Below are 14968 nucleotides of genomic sequence, written 5' to 3'. Positions count from 1 at the left end.
TCCCAAACCGAAAATTTTTTTTACTATAATACGAATATACTGTGCTATTCATATATATATATGTATATGATTGTATATTTATTATATACACGTCTATATACGAGTATCTACATGAAGACTTGCAGGTTGCTCTCAAGCTTGGTGTACATCTCTTCTAGTTCGCCGTCCAGTGTGCTCAGAACGGTGATGGCTCCGCCGGCCCCCAATTGCCAGCTAGCTCCGCCGTTGTAGGAGTACATGCACCTGATGTTGACGGACCAGTCACCGTTGGAGTTCACGGACCAGTAGCCTGTGACCCCACTGTAGACACCGCGTGCTCCGCCGTTGACGTGTTTGTTTAGTTTATTTTCTAACTCGTCTTGTAACAGTTGCACAGTGATCTTCTTAGGCGCACCCGTCATGGATCCCGGGGGCAGCGAATGCTTGAGGATATCCATTCCTGAGTATCTTGTTTTCTTGCTGGCAGAGGTTAGTCCGTGCGCCTTCACCACACTGACGAGTTGGTAGACAGTGGCGTATTCCTCCACGGACATGAACTCTTCAACACGGACGTCAGGAACGAGCTCATAAAGGTCATTTCGGATCAAGTCCAAGATCATTAGATTCTCGCCAAACTCCTTGGGTGTCTTCAAAATCTTTGTGGCCTTAGTTAGGTCCATCTGCGGTCCCTTTTTCACGGTTCCCTTGATGGGAYGTAGTTCACACGTATCTGCGTCCCACTTTAGAAATCTCTCAGGCGAGGTGCTTAAGAAGCATAGAACGGGAGGCTTTTCATCTTTATTGGGGGCAATATCGTTGAATTCAAAAAAACTCGAAAATGGAGCAGGGTTTTTTTGAACTAAAGTTTGGAAGATCCTCCAGGGCTCCAACACTGTAGATGGTACCACTTTAGTTTGCGTGGTAAGACACATTTCATAGGAATCACCCTTATGCATATAACTCTGGCATTTTTCAAATGCGTCTGCATAATCTTGCTTATCAGGCATTGTAATCGTAAAGTCAGTCCCCTCCGGCAAATGCTTCGGCCACGGTAGATCTTGCTTGATATCCTTCCTGTCCACGAAGCTATGAACCAGTAGTTGTTCAATGGTCTCAGAAAACGTATTATCTAGAGAAATGCAATAAAGCTTTCCTTCCTTATGGTTGATAACTACGCTATTGTTGATGAAAACCAGTTTCGCATCTGGGACAAGCGAATTTTCATCATTAGTACGATGGCTGCATGAAAGGTACTGGCCTATTTCATAACCTAGAATGCCTACCAGCCCTCCGATAAATGGAATTTCCTTACGATTGTCAATTATTTTGTTCTCCATGAATTTTCCCAAGGTAATCCAAAATTGAGACTTATCCTCATTTATGACCGTGAGAGAACCAGGCAAGTCCACATCCTGGCCATCCAGACACTTCTTCAACAGAGAATAACTAATTTGTTTATCTTGCCAATTATGAATCGTAGTCTTGTTGACAGCGCCGTAATGGGTGAATACCTGAGATTTGGAATCTGGCAATGCAATGATGGACCATTCGCCTCTATTTTCACTAATAACCGATGATGACATAACGAATTTTGGCTCTTCAATGATATCACAAATATTGAACGTTAATTTTGGATCTTTAGAGACTTCGAATTGTTTCACGTAGATCACGTCATCTCCAGTGGCATACTTTTCTTTGATCTTGTATATGGGGTCCCTATTGATAGTTTTATCCAATCGGGATAAGATATCGGAAAACTTACCATTAAGTCGCCTGCTCTCCCACCTTCCTGTACTTATGTTGTTTTCAAGGCTCAGCTTAAGAAAGTTTCTTACTAACAAGCCTCCTAATTCTGAGCAACATGACTCCGGATGGTACTGTACACCAAACCATGGTCTATCTTTGACTTGGGCACTCATTAAAAGAGTTCCGTTCTCATCTTCAGTCGAACATAAAGGTAGAAGGGTGTCGACGCCTTCAGCATTAACGTGCAACGAATGGTATCTGGTGGATCTGAATGCATCGGGATAACTGTTAAAGAGGCCACATCTTCGAGCCGCATCATTCAAGTGCATTTCATAGACTTGGCCATGCTTGATAGTGTCCAATTCACTGACAGTAGCACCCTGGGCCAAACACATTGCTTGAAACCCAAGACATATACCCAATATCGGAATCGTATTCAAATATTCATTCGCATTTTCGAAGAGTTCAGATATCACGCCCATGTCTTGGGCCCCATTGTTCGGATTCCCAGGTCCTGGGCCAACCACAATAGCATCGAACAGGGCAAGTAGTGGCAATAGTTGGTCTATGGATTGGAACGTATCACTATGGATTGTAGTCACATGCACGGCGTTGACTTCCGGTGAGATGTTGGTCTGCTGTTCAATCAGTCTCACCACATTGTAAGTAAACGAGTCATAAGAGTCGATGAACAGGACATGAAGCTGCTGCTGCTGCTGTTGCTGCTGCTGCTGCTGTATGTCGACTGTATCGAGAAGCATTCCTTTCCCCTTTTATCAGCCTTCAAGAGTTCATCACGTTAAGTTCTGCGGGACCCTTGCTTTTATATTCGCGATTTWGACTGAAAGATAGTTGAAGAGAGAGGAAAGGATCAAGGAGAGAAAGAGTGGCAAAACGAAGACTGCAGACAAAAACTCTAAGGATGATTGAAGTGGTCGTTAATGACCGATTGGGCAAAAAGGTCAAAGTGAAATGCCTTGGTGAAGACACCGTGGGTGATTTCAAGAAAGTGTTGTCTTTACAAATAGGCACTCAGCCAAACAAGATTGTTTTGCAGAAGGGTGGGAGCGTACTGAAGGACCACATCTCTTTGGAAGACTACGAAGTGCATGACGAGACAAACCTGGAACTGTACTACTTGTGAAAAAATGCGCTGGGTTTGGTTTAAGTACATACGTATATACATACATTTATGACCCAGAGAGATAGAATATGTAAAAATAATAGAAGTGCCCTGTCTCTATAATACTACTTTCCTGTTGTGCTTAGCTATAAGAAGTAATCAACATGTCTATTAGAAGCGGATCTGGCTTGGTATACGTCTGAAAACATGTACATTTCAGGATCTGCAGAACCGTCGGTGGAGGCAGAGTCGTCCTCGAAATAATCGGCAATCAGTTTCCTGTTCACCACCGGATTCGTAGTATTCTCTTCCAAGTAGTTGTTGTTAAGACTGTTTTCCTTCAACACTTTATTTTCCGGAGCTTCTTCGAAAACATTGAAGTAGAACTGGTCCTTACTATATAGCTCCAGAATCGAGGCCTTATTTCCGCATCGATAACAGTAATTCGGTGCTGACCACACGGTGGTGACCAACCCATCAAAGTATATCTGGTAACCTTCGTTACACAATTGGTGTGCCCTGTAGATTCTGTTCATGTCATTCATCTGCAAGAACTTCTCCACCACGCTTCTACCAAACGTGTAGCCTGCTCCACGAGGCGATACTTGGAAATGCTGCCCAGAATTATCTGGATGGTCCAACGTGGGGTTATTGCTTTCTTCCGGATCAGACCAAACCAGGTCTGCCATGGCACCGTCGTGCGGAATTTCTCGAAATCTGTCGATAATTTTGATTTGATCTATAGTTTGAACGTTGGGCGATAATCCACCGTGAACACAGAAAATCTCGTCATCGATAATGCAGCATAGTACCAGGTAGTCAAAAATGTCCGTCAAATACTGCCAAACTCTCGAATTACCACCGTATTTATTCAAGCATTCTGTGTAAAACCCGTAACTCTGGGTGATTTGGCGAGACTCGTGATTCCCTCTGAGCAGATGGATTCTACTGGGATACCGAAGCTTCAGCACAATCAACAGCATGATTGTCTCCACACTATATAGCCCTCTATCCACGTAATCACCCAGGAACAAGTAGTTCGTGTCAGGAACAGGCCCACCTATCTGGAAAATCTCCAGCATGTCGTGGAACTGCCCATGCATGTCCCCAACGACTGTGACGGGCGTCTGGATGTGAATAACGTTCGACTCCTTCACCAGCATCTCCTTCAACTTGAAGCAGAGCGCTCTCACAGTCACTTCAGGCAGCAGTTGGGCCTTGTATAGCCTTTCCAAACATTCGTCCAATTCCATCTCTATGGGGTCAATTCTCCAGTCCAAACAAAAACACGAAAAGGGAAACCAGCCACAACTAACAGCACTTAACTAACCAGTCGCCAATACTCTAACTTGCCTGTCTCCACCTGAAACTTCCTCGTTCTACCGGTCGTTATTTTGGTAAGTCCACTTTATTTTATTACTGCCCCATCACCCGGGCAACTGGCGCCACCTTCAGCTTTTTCTTTGTATGGGAAGAGTTAGACACACTGAAGATACCGATAAAGGTGGTAAACAGATGTTGAAATGTGCCAATTCTGGAGGTCAGAAGAGTCTGTAAGGGTTTTTGTTGTGCTGTTTTCGTGTGATAGTATCGTAGAGAGTACAGTGTTGTAAAAGAGTTGCAAAAAAGGGTGTTTTCGAAACGAACTGCTGGTTAGCAAATTAAAAAAGTAACGCAAAAGATTTAAACACATCTATCAGCTTAAGCCCACGCTCCGTCCCGTCTTCAAAGGTATCCAGATTTCAGATAACAGCTAGTGTTAAGAAAGGATATATTTTTTTTGCGAAGCTATTTGACTGGCGCAAATAATGTCGCATTCAGACTACTTCAATTACAAGCCGTATGGCGAGTCCACTGAGAAGTCAGGCAGCTCGAAGAAGAGACAGTCTTCTTCCTCTTCATCATCTAGGATAAGATCCGAAAGTCTAGGGCGAAATACCAATACTACGCAGGCTCGAGTAGCGTCTTCGCCCATCAGTCCCGGACTGCATTCTACTCAGTACTTCAGGTCGCCGAACGCAGTTTATAGTCCCGGAGAATCCCCCCTAAACACAGTGCAGCTTTTCAATCGTCTTCCGGGGATTCAGCAGGGCCAATTTTTCCATCAGAATGCCATATCAGGGTCTTCAAGCTCATCGGCAAGGTCAAGTAGACGTCCCTCCAATATCGGTTTGCCTCTACCAAAGAACCCTCAGCAATCTTTACCCAAACTGTCCACTCAGTCTATTCCTGCGCATAAGAAGTTTGATCCTAGTAAAACCGAAACTGATAATTTTAAGAAGCCCCTTCCAATGAATAGTAGTCAAGACCCATTATTGACTACGCCCACATTGGTTATATCGCCGGAACTGGCTTCGCTGAACACAACTAATACATCGATTATGTCTACACCACAAAACCTAACGAACCAAAGCTCTAGTAAGCATATTGCCACTAGATCACAAACAAACGCGTCTGCAAGCACTTCGACGTTGCAAGATTTGGTCACAACAAACAGCTCGCAACGGTCCGTAGCACATCACGGTGGAAGCACGTCGAGTCTCCGAACGTATAAAAAGCAATACGTATTGAACGAACAGCTGTATCTGAGAAAAATGAGAAATCGTGCGAACGATGACTATTACACAAGAGGTATAGTAGCGTCGTCCAATTTTGATGACGATGAAGAAAACCATAGCAATAAAGGCGAGGATGAATTAGAACTAGAAATGAATGATCTCCTAAAGATAGAGGGTGATGATAAAGATAATGATTTCAATTTTGGTTATAATTTTATTACGTCAAACACAAAGAATAACGAAAATGTAGTTGCAATGAGCTTGAATTATTTGAAAGGCAAATTGGACTGGCTCAGGAATGGTAGCGACGATAAGGAACGCGAAATACCGGACGACGAGTGGAATTACATGTTAGGAACCGAGGATTTATTGTCAAGATTATTGCAAAACCCTATGGTGAATAATCGGTTCGAATGGCAAACTATGTTGTCTAAAGTGTTGAAAGGTGATATTGTAAGAAATGAAAAGACCAAGATTGCGAATCAAGGAAAGGGTCCCGGCTTCAATACGCAGTATTCAGATGATATTTGGATTGAGTTGAAGGCATGGATGAATGGGAGAACCGTGGAGGATCAAAGCAAATCTTTAAGTATCTTCAGAAATTCCACTGATTCTGTATTCCAAGAAATAATGGACTTCAGATTGGACGATAACATGAGCGCTGAAAAGGCCGGGGAGACCATCAAGTCACTTGTGGACAAATATTATAGGGTCCTGAATCTTTGGCCTAATGTGAAGAGAATGCATAACGAAAAACCCATTACTAAAACAGAAGCATTCAGAAATAGGATAGATACCTTGAACAGTTGGCTGAATTTCAAATTCAACTTTGACACTAATATTGCCTACCTGAAAAAATGGATTGTTGGTTATAAAGATTTGGAAAGCACTGCTGAACTGAACACTAACAACGATTTGAATAGTTTAGATGATCCAGCAATATTTGCCGCTAATTGTAAACGATTTGCCGAGCAAATCATAAAGGAAAAGGATATTGAACTGATTTTCCAGAAGAAAATCTTTTTTCCGTTGGCACCATGGATTTTAAAGGCTAAATTTTTCTTTTTGAAATACCAAAAAATGTGGAATGAACTAAATTTGTCCTATTTAGAGCAAGATTTGGAATTTTTATTGATGTTTCCCATGTGTCTAGTCAAAGATATCATACTAATACGCTTATCCTATGCAAGAAAAATACAGAATCCAACACTAATGATGATTGACCAAATGATGGACGATTTCAGCACTTACATCAAATTAGCGGTCCAGATGAAATTCACTGTTGCTTCTTATTGCAAAGACTGGTTTCTAAACGTGAAAATTGATCCTGAATTTGATCATACTGTTGTCGAAGCTTTGCAGTATTTTTTCTATATCTTGGAACTAAGGATTTTGTACAGTGGAAAGAACTCATTCAAGACCTCTAAAGAACCAGATTTGCTACTTAAATACTGGGAAATGTTCAGAAATGTTGGCTATTACATCGATGATGCTGGTGAATTAATTGCCACTGAGTTTACAAAATTGACACTTCGGTTGGTCCACAGATTGCATGCATACCTTTTACGGCAGCAAAATACTCCCCCGAAATTAGATGATGAAGCGGGCGCTGAAAAATGGTTGATCCAAATATTCGAGATACTTGGATCAATGAAAAGGAAACTTAATAGATTTACAAATATTTTAACAAAAGCATTCCAAAATTTTGTTAGATATAAGATAGAAGACCACAACTATCTATTGAGACAGTTGAAGGAAACCGGCCACTTTCTTATCTACTCAGGGGGGTATCTAGAACAAAACGGTACTTATTTGATTGGTAGCCCCGAATTATTGGGTTGTAAAGATGATGATATATTGAGAATCATTAAGAATTCAGACATTGGTTGTGATTTGGTACCCAAACTAGAAATCAATAACAGTCTGACCATTTATAATGCATTGGATGGCAAATGGAACTCAAACTCTTCACTGGGTTCGGATATTTCAAGTGATGGTACACCATTCTACTATGTTAAAAATGAGTTAACCAGCCAACCTAGATCTTACAACGGGAATAGGGTCAACCGTGAACCGGACTTCGAAAATAGTAAGAGCACAGAAGAAGAACTATACGAATTAGAGACAAGATTGAATTCTCTTGGTTATGTACTGGTGCTGACTCCACAGGAACCATTGCTATGGGAAGGTGAAATGTACAATCTATCGGATAATAAAGTCATCAAAGCGGAAGATTTAAATTTAAAAGTGATTTCAAACTCAATAGATCTGATGTGTCAAGGATCCAGTTATGCCCTGGAGTATCAATGTGATAGATTTCAACAAATTGCTAGCAACTCAGTTTCCTTTTTGGAAAAGAAATCTTCTTCTGAGACTGTGAAAAATAACCTGCAGAGAATAAATAAGGCATACTTCAGATGCACATATAGTGTTTTGAAGAATTATCCAAAGATTATGACCACATTTAAAAGAGTAAGTCCTGTTAATGATTTACTGAATAATATTTTTCTTTTCGGGAGAGATTTTGGCCTGAACTTTTTGAGGATAAATGTTGCCAACAATGAAAAACGGTCCATAATTATACTTTTAATGATGAGACTAAGCATTGGGTGGCTTAAGTTTTTAGCTGAAGACTGTGATCCGACAGATCAGAGGGTGTTTAGGTGGTGTGTAACGTCAATGGAATTTGCAATGCATATGGTCAGTGGTTGGAATGTTCTAGCGCTTGATGACTGTCAATTTTCTTCTTTAAAGCAAAAAATCTCAGAGTGTATGTCACTACTTATCTCCCATTTCGATATAATAGGTGCCCGCTCCATGGAAGTTGAGAAGATTAATCAACAAGCTAGATCAAATCTTGATTTAGAAGATGTGTTCGATGACGATATGATGTTGCAAGTGAACTCTGAGTTCCGTGTACAGAGTATCATAGAATTGGAAGAAAAAATCAAAAAAAATCCACACCAAACTGGTAAAGTGATAGATGACAGTGATAAAGGTAACAAGTATCTTGTTTCCTTGGCATCCTCCATCTCCAACGTGTCTATGAGATGGCAAAAGAGGAATTTTGTTGGAGGTGGTACTTTTGGAAGAGTTTTTTCTGCGGTTGATTTGGACAATGGTGAAATTCTGGCTGTTAAAGAAATTAATATTCAAGACAGTAAGGCAATGCAAAAGATTTTCCCTCTAATCAAAGAAGAGATGAGTGTCTTGGAGATTTTGAATCACCCAAACATTGTTTCATATTATGGTGTCGAGGTTCATCGTGATAAAGTCAATATCTTCATGGAATATTGTGAGGGAGGCTCTTTAGCAGCTCTATTGGAGCATGGTCGTATTGAAGATGAAATGGTCACTCAGGTCTACACATTACAGTTACTGGAAGGTCTTGCGTATCTGCATGAATCTGGGATTGTTCACCGTGATGTTAAACCTGAAAATATTCTGCTAGACTTTAATGGTGTCATTAAGTATGTTGATTTTGGCGCTGCCAAGAAAATTGCTAATAATGGAACCAGACTGGCTAGTATGAACAGAACTGAAGACGCAGACGGTGAGCATGAAGAAGACGCTCACGCTTCGGATTCAAAGGCAGCGAAAAACAACGAAAACGGTCTGCAAGATATGATGGGGACACCTATGTATATGGCGCCGGAATCGATTACTGGTTCTACCAGTAAAGGCAAATTTGGGGCGGATGACGTTTGGTCATTAGGTTGTGTTGTATTAGAAATGATTACTGGTAGGCGGCCATGGTCTAACCTCGATAATGAGTGGGCCATTATGTATCATGTTGCGGCCGGACACACTCCGCAGTTCCCCAATAAAGATGAGGTATCCTCTGCTGGTAGGAAATTTTTAGAGAGATGTCTTATTCAAAATCCTTCCAAGAGAGCCAGTGCGGTTGAGCTGTTGATGGATTCTTGGATTGTACAAATTAGAGAAATAGCCTTTGGTGATGATTCTTCTTCCACAGATACTGAAGAAAGAGAGTGAAAAGGTTTATTGTATTATATAATGTCATATTATTATAAAATAAATGAGATATAGTGGGAACGCGTTTATATAATGTTTAATTGAAAAAAGAAAATTAATGATAATATTTCTTCTCGATTTTGAACTAAGCCTAAAGTTTTTAGAATCCATGCTTTGTGGAGGTAAACTATTGACGATTCTCTATATATGTATATAATTTTCCGCAAAAGAAGCCACTACTATACAATATGCGGGTTTTAGTTTGTTCTTTCATTTTGTTTGGCTCTCTTGTAAGTGAAAAATACATCGCTTTTAATAATGGAATTAGTAGTCAATTCCTTCAAAAAAACAGCAGGTGTTTTATCGAAAATAATTTGTTTAATTAGGGACAAAACGTTAACATTCTCTTGGAAAACAAAGTTGGTGATATAGGATGGATCGAATCCGGTAAACATTTTAGTTGAGCTGACGAGTTCCCAATGATGCGTGGTTGTGTTTTCGAATGGTAATTGGGCGGCCGTTGGTTCATGGGTAATCAAATAATCAAACGAAGGCCAAATGTCTTCCAATATAGTAGCGTTCTCAGTCTTATCGTAAATGACACCGTATACATCACGGTTCAATTCGCCAAATAAGGTAACACCTGTCATACATGGAGGTACGCTCATATGGACAGTTACGTTTTTAATATTGTTTTCTACAATCATATTATTAAAGGAAGCCAAAGCTTCACCACCTGGATAGTTCATTCTTGAGACATACAAAAACGCCATTGAAATGAGAAAAGATGTCAATATGGACAAGGGCAATATAGTCAAGAATAGGACATTAGTTATCTTTCTTACTTTCATATTTTCCCACAGATGTGCAGCCCCAGTGGCGCCTAACAACAAAATGGAGGGAACAGCATAGATAATAAATCTCCATTCCTTGTGGGGCTGCAAAGACATGATGACAACATGGAAAAGAGATGCTAATGAAACAATTTTTAGATTGGCGGGGGCCAATTTATAGCCGAAGTAATTCAGTAGTAACACAGTTGGTGGCATAAACATCATTCTCAAGTAATGGGTGAAATAAGCCGTTACTGGTTCAACCCCCCATTTGGAAGCATAGCCAGATACAACGTTGAATAAAAAGCCATCCACTTCAGGGAGACACCATTCTCGCCAGAAATATGAATCAATTGTGATACCAATGATGGAACCTAACCCTAGGCCGAAGATACCAAATTTGATTGCTTCAGGTAATGAAGTTTTCTTGAAAATGACAGAAAATAATGCAATACCTGCGCTTAAAGCAGCAACTTCTAGTCTGAATACAATTGCAACGAATGCAGACAGAAAAATCGCGGCATTGTAACGACCCAACAAGACCCAACCCAATGCGACGTTAGTTAACGGTAGGGTCATGATGAAATTAGGTAAGGTTCTGGTGCTATAGAACATCAAATGGAAACTACCAATCAAAAATAAAAGAAACCATGAACCAGCGCTATCGTAAACGTATATTTCCTGGTTCTCATTCTCTTCCTTTTTCTTCTGCGTAATCTTGTCAAACATGTCTTGCAAAGCATTCTTCAAATAAATGAAAGAAATCCCATTCGTAAGCCCCACAACACCTCTAACGACCAACTGAACGTCTATAGAAGAGGGCTTGGCAGCCTGGATCAGAGAACTGAGGTACAGGTAAGGTCTGGAAAGCATTGCAATAATCACAGCACCAACGAACGTTCTGGGAACCACACCGGGGAACTTCAAATGGTCATATTGGGAAATGTCAAAAACACTATAATTCAAAATATCATGGATGGCTTGGATATTGAAACTCTCTTCTACTTTAGTGAAAGGAGCTTGGATTAGATGGAAGGAAATCACGGCCAGTAACACTGTATCGAGAACGGACCAACGCATTATCAGGTTTGTTTTGCCTTGTCTTATCTTATCTTATCTACAATTGCGTCTATCCAGTATATCAAAGACGAGATTATCCACTTAGTCCTGCTCCTTCTATGTTCTTTTTAATGGCCACGACATGTGTTGTCGGCTCTTAAAAACTAGTCAATTCAAGGGCCGAATTTTTCCATTTTTCAATTTTTTTCACTGTTGATATTCTATACGTTTTAAATGTTATGTAATAATGGGAATTCGATGCGATGGTACGTCCAATAGCATTGCCTATATCGAGAGTGTTTTCCAAGTGAGCTAATGTCTGCGTTAAGGAATATTAAGTATAATGAAGAGGAAGATGGGGAATTGCCCAGCCTAGTGACAGGTGAAGAGACRAATTTACAAGAAATACTGGAAAATGTTTCGTATGATGGTGGGAATATTGTTAGCGACGCCAAAGTGGAAAGAGTGAATAAGCAAATGGAAAGTGTAGGTAATAATATGAAGGGGTTACAAAAGAGGAAACGTATCCCTGTGAGCATCATCACTGGTTATTTAGGATCAGGAAAATCGACTTTATTGGAAAAAATAGCATTAAAGGGTGCGGATAAAAAGATTGCTGTAATTTTGAATGAATTTGGAGATTCCAGTGAAATCGAAAAAGCTATGACCATCAAAAATGGGTCGTCCAGTTATCAAGAATGGTTAGATTTAGGTAACGGATGTTTGTGCTGCTCCCTGAAAAATATAGGTGTCAAGGCCATTGAAGATATGGTGGAACGTTCTCCTGGTAAGATCGATTACATTCTTCTGGAAACATCCGGTATTGCAGACCCTGCTCCTATCGCCAAGATGTTTTGGCAAGATGAAGGACTGAATAGTAGTGTTTATATCGATGGGATCATTACTGTTCTGGATTGTGAACACATATTGAAGTGTTTGGATGATGTTTCTGTTGACGCTCATTGGCATGGGGATAAAGTCGGGTTGGAGGGGAATCTGACTATTGCACACTTCCAGCTAGCCATGGCAGATCGCATCATAATGAACAAATACGATAAGATCGAGCACTCGCCCAATACGATCAAGCAGTTACAGAAAAGAATACGGGAAATCAATTGCATTGCCCCCATGTATTTCACGAAGTATAGCGAAACTTCGATCGACAAGCTGTTGGATATTCACGCATACGACAGTATACGAGTATCAGACATTTTAGATAACAGTGTGGGAGATGGGACCATTCATGATCATCGAATGGGCACGGTCATGCTTACTTTCAGACCATTAAGAGACGAGGAGGAATATACTGAGAGATTCCTCAAACAATTTTTGCAGCCCTTACTATGGAAAAATTTTGGGGCCCTGACTGTATTGGAAGATGGCTCCCAACATCATAAGCATGATTGGGAAGTGCAAAGAACTAAAGGTTTGATACTTATCGAAGGCAACAAACCTGCTGTGCGTGTGATTCAGGGCGTCCGTGACACATATGATGTCTTTCCAGGCCGACGTGATGATGATGGCTCCCATAAGGAATGTAAGATTGTTCTTATTGGGAAGTACCTGGAAAAGGATTCCATACAGAAGCTGTTACATAAAACATTGAATTATAAGTAGCATGATGGAGACAGAAATTATATATAAGTATAAATATGCAATGAATGAATATTGAATGGAAGGTGAGAAAACGATGCATTTTCAATCCTCTCTAATAGATATGATTTTGGATGAAAATCTACCAAATATCCTCTTCCTATACTTGGCCACAGCATAGCAAGCTATTAAGGCTGAAATACCAAGCATGATTCTAGGCAATGGATGGTGGAGCTGATTGTATTCTGTGTCTTCCAAATCTCTTTGGTTGTCATAGTAGAGGTACGTTTTTAGAGTGACACCTTTGTCCAACTCTCCGTTTTGATAATCCTGGAGGCTTTCCAAATACTGCTCATGGGCTCTCTTCGGATCTGGCAATTTGTTTACACTTATTGAGGTGTAGGATATTGTAATTGGTTGGTCTGGTTTGCCATTTTCGTCCGTTTTCACATTAGCCACTCTATCCATCAAATCTTTCAAACCGGAAGTAACTTGTCCGAACACAACATTGTCGCCTTCATAAGGCATTCCACTCGTCCATATCATAAACTTAGAACCCTCGTCATCGCTGGCCATGGAAACCCTACCTGGTCTATCGTGAGTCAAACCGAAATTTTCTTGAAACAGAGAAGCCATATCCGATGTTTCTTCAGCAGGGGAGGGAGAAAAATGTACACTTTCTATGGCTCCAGTCGGTAAAATCCTGTCTAAATCACGGTCCCATGGGTTCTCGCTATTACGGTAAGATTTTTTAGTGTCAGCATACTGATAGAAATTCAACGCAGTCCTGGGAACCATGGTTCCATATAAATCTATGCCTATGGGGACAAGCTCCGTCCTTGGATCATGATCAGTACCCGTGAATACGATTCCGAGAACAACGTGATGTGTAGTGGGAGGTTCAGGTGCATACTTCTTAGTCAGATCCAGGGAATCGGAGGAAACCCTTTTGTTATCCACAGGTAATGGCGAGGCCATTGTGCAGGCAATAGTCAGTGCCATATAAATATACAGGAAAATAAGCTTCATATTTTATTTTAGCGTGCGCAAATGACGATGTGCTCTGTAGTTGCCAAAAAATATGAATTGTGTTTCTTAATCTATTTGTTTCAATATTGAATTCTATACATTTTTATCTATATTTTTCCCACCATGTTGAAAAATCCAAAGAAGGATCGGTTTCCCAAAAAGGGTCGCGACTTGTGCCTGCAACTGCCCGATCAGGAATGCGTTTGCCTATTTGGGCCTGTTCCTGCAGCAGCCATCTCCCAATGAGGAAGGAGTATAGCCTTTACGCGGTCCTATATCTTGATGGTCTCTGGCTTGCCGATCGAGGGCACCAGGTTCCGCTTCAAAATGTCTTTGCACTGAATCAGCTTTAAGTCTTTGATCCTTATGGCCTCGTCATGCGGGACCCGATCAACCACGTTCAATTCGTACGTCTTCTGCAGGATGGTGGTGACGAGCCACAGTACTTGGCCCAAAGACGTGCTCAGTGGCTGCTGGATGGGGCCGTGGCCGTTCAGTAGCGAGTCTGTGAGAAGGGCACTGATCAGGTCGCCGCTCCCACTGAAGGTTGCGTTGATCTTGGGGATCTTGTAAAAGAACACTTCGTCGCTGAGCGATGAATCAAATCCTGCCACTACGTATACATTGTCGTTGGAAAAGTCAGACAGTTCAAGGCTAGTGACGACGACTCGCGTCACTCTAGGAAACTTTTCGTGAAACTGCTCGAAGCCGCGCTTGGCATCGTCCAACGTGCGGATTGGCATCCCAACCAGTAGTTCCATCTCGAACTGGTTTGGTGTGGCCAAGAAGATCTTAGACCTGTGCATAATATCTTGGTATACCGCAACGCATTGCTCTTCCACGTAAAGTCTCCCATTATCGCCCAGTACCGGATCCAACACCCACTGCACGTTGTCGTCTTCCTCGCACATCCGTCCCACTATTCCTGCCATTTTCTGCAAGGCCTGTACATTGGGCAAATAGCCACTGAGCACGGCATCATACTTGATGTCTAGGGCCCCAACCAATCCTTTCTCCACAATCTCTACCAGCTCCTCCGTGCTGCACTTGAACCCTGTAAAATGGGCGTACCC

At 41.3% G+C, this 14968-nt stretch overlaps 7 protein-coding genes across 7 annotated transcripts; 3 read left to right on the top strand and 4 right to left on the bottom strand.

Moving 5' to 3' along the window:
• Positions 1-107: 107 nt before the first annotated feature.
• ABZ1 (4-amino-4-deoxychorismate synthase) lies at positions 108-2486 on the bottom strand (the record flags this gene model as incomplete). Its single annotated transcript, XM_018367778.1, has 1 exon — positions 108-2486. The coding sequence occupies one exon, from the start codon at positions 2484-2486 to the stop codon at positions 108-110; it is 2379 nt and encodes a 792-aa protein (XP_018219902.1).
• Positions 2487-2647: 161 nt separating this feature from the next.
• Positions 2648-2869, top strand: HUB1 (ubiquitin-like protein HUB1; the record flags this gene model as incomplete). The annotated part of the gene is made up of 1 exon (XM_018367777.1): positions 2648-2869. The coding sequence occupies one exon, from the start codon at positions 2648-2650 to the stop codon at positions 2867-2869; it is 222 nt and encodes a 73-aa protein (XP_018219901.1).
• A 125-nt stretch (positions 2870-2994) lies between these two features.
• Positions 2995-4101, bottom strand: PPG1 (putative serine/threonine-protein kinase PPG1; the record flags this gene model as incomplete). Its single annotated transcript, XM_018367776.1, has 1 exon — positions 2995-4101. One exon carries the CDS (start codon positions 4099-4101, stop codon positions 2995-2997), a length of 1107 nt encoding a protein of 368 aa, XP_018219900.1.
• Positions 4102-4656: 555 nt separating this feature from the next.
• On the top strand, positions 4657-9402 carry SSK2 (mitogen-activated protein kinase kinase kinase SSK2; the record flags this gene model as incomplete). The annotated part of the gene is made up of 1 exon (XM_018367775.1): positions 4657-9402. One exon carries the CDS (start codon positions 4657-4659, stop codon positions 9400-9402), a length of 4746 nt encoding a protein of 1581 aa, XP_018219899.1.
• Positions 9403-9638: 236 nt separating this feature from the next.
• ALG12 (dolichyl-P-Man:Man(7)GlcNAc(2)-PP-dolichol alpha-1,6-mannosyltransferase) lies at positions 9639-11294 on the bottom strand (the record flags this gene model as incomplete). The annotated part of the gene is made up of 1 exon (XM_018367774.1): positions 9639-11294. One exon carries the CDS (start codon positions 11292-11294, stop codon positions 9639-9641), a length of 1656 nt encoding a protein of 551 aa, XP_018219898.1.
• Positions 11295-11588: 294 nt separating this feature from the next.
• Positions 11589-12890, top strand: ZNG1 (GTP-dependent zinc transferase; the record flags this gene model as incomplete). Its single annotated transcript, XM_018367773.1, has 1 exon — positions 11589-12890. The coding sequence occupies one exon, from the start codon at positions 11589-11591 to the stop codon at positions 12888-12890; it is 1302 nt and encodes a 433-aa protein (XP_018219897.1).
• Positions 12891-12971: 81 nt separating this feature from the next.
• On the bottom strand, positions 12972-13895 carry CPR8 (peptidylprolyl isomerase family protein CPR8; the record flags this gene model as incomplete). The annotated part of the gene is made up of 1 exon (XM_018367772.1): positions 12972-13895. One exon carries the CDS (start codon positions 13893-13895, stop codon positions 12972-12974), a length of 924 nt encoding a protein of 307 aa, XP_018219896.1.
• Between the last annotated feature and the right edge of the window lie 1073 nt (positions 13896-14968).

This window comes from Saccharomyces eubayanus, chromosome XIV (genome assembly GCF_001298625.1).
Source record: "Saccharomyces eubayanus strain FM1318 chromosome XIV, whole genome shotgun sequence".
In the NCBI taxonomy this organism is placed as follows: domain Eukaryota; kingdom Fungi; phylum Ascomycota; class Saccharomycetes; order Saccharomycetales; family Saccharomycetaceae; genus Saccharomyces; species Saccharomyces eubayanus.
The sequence above is the reverse complement of the archived record's forward strand: the minus strand, read 5'-3'. Positions and strand labels throughout refer to the sequence as shown.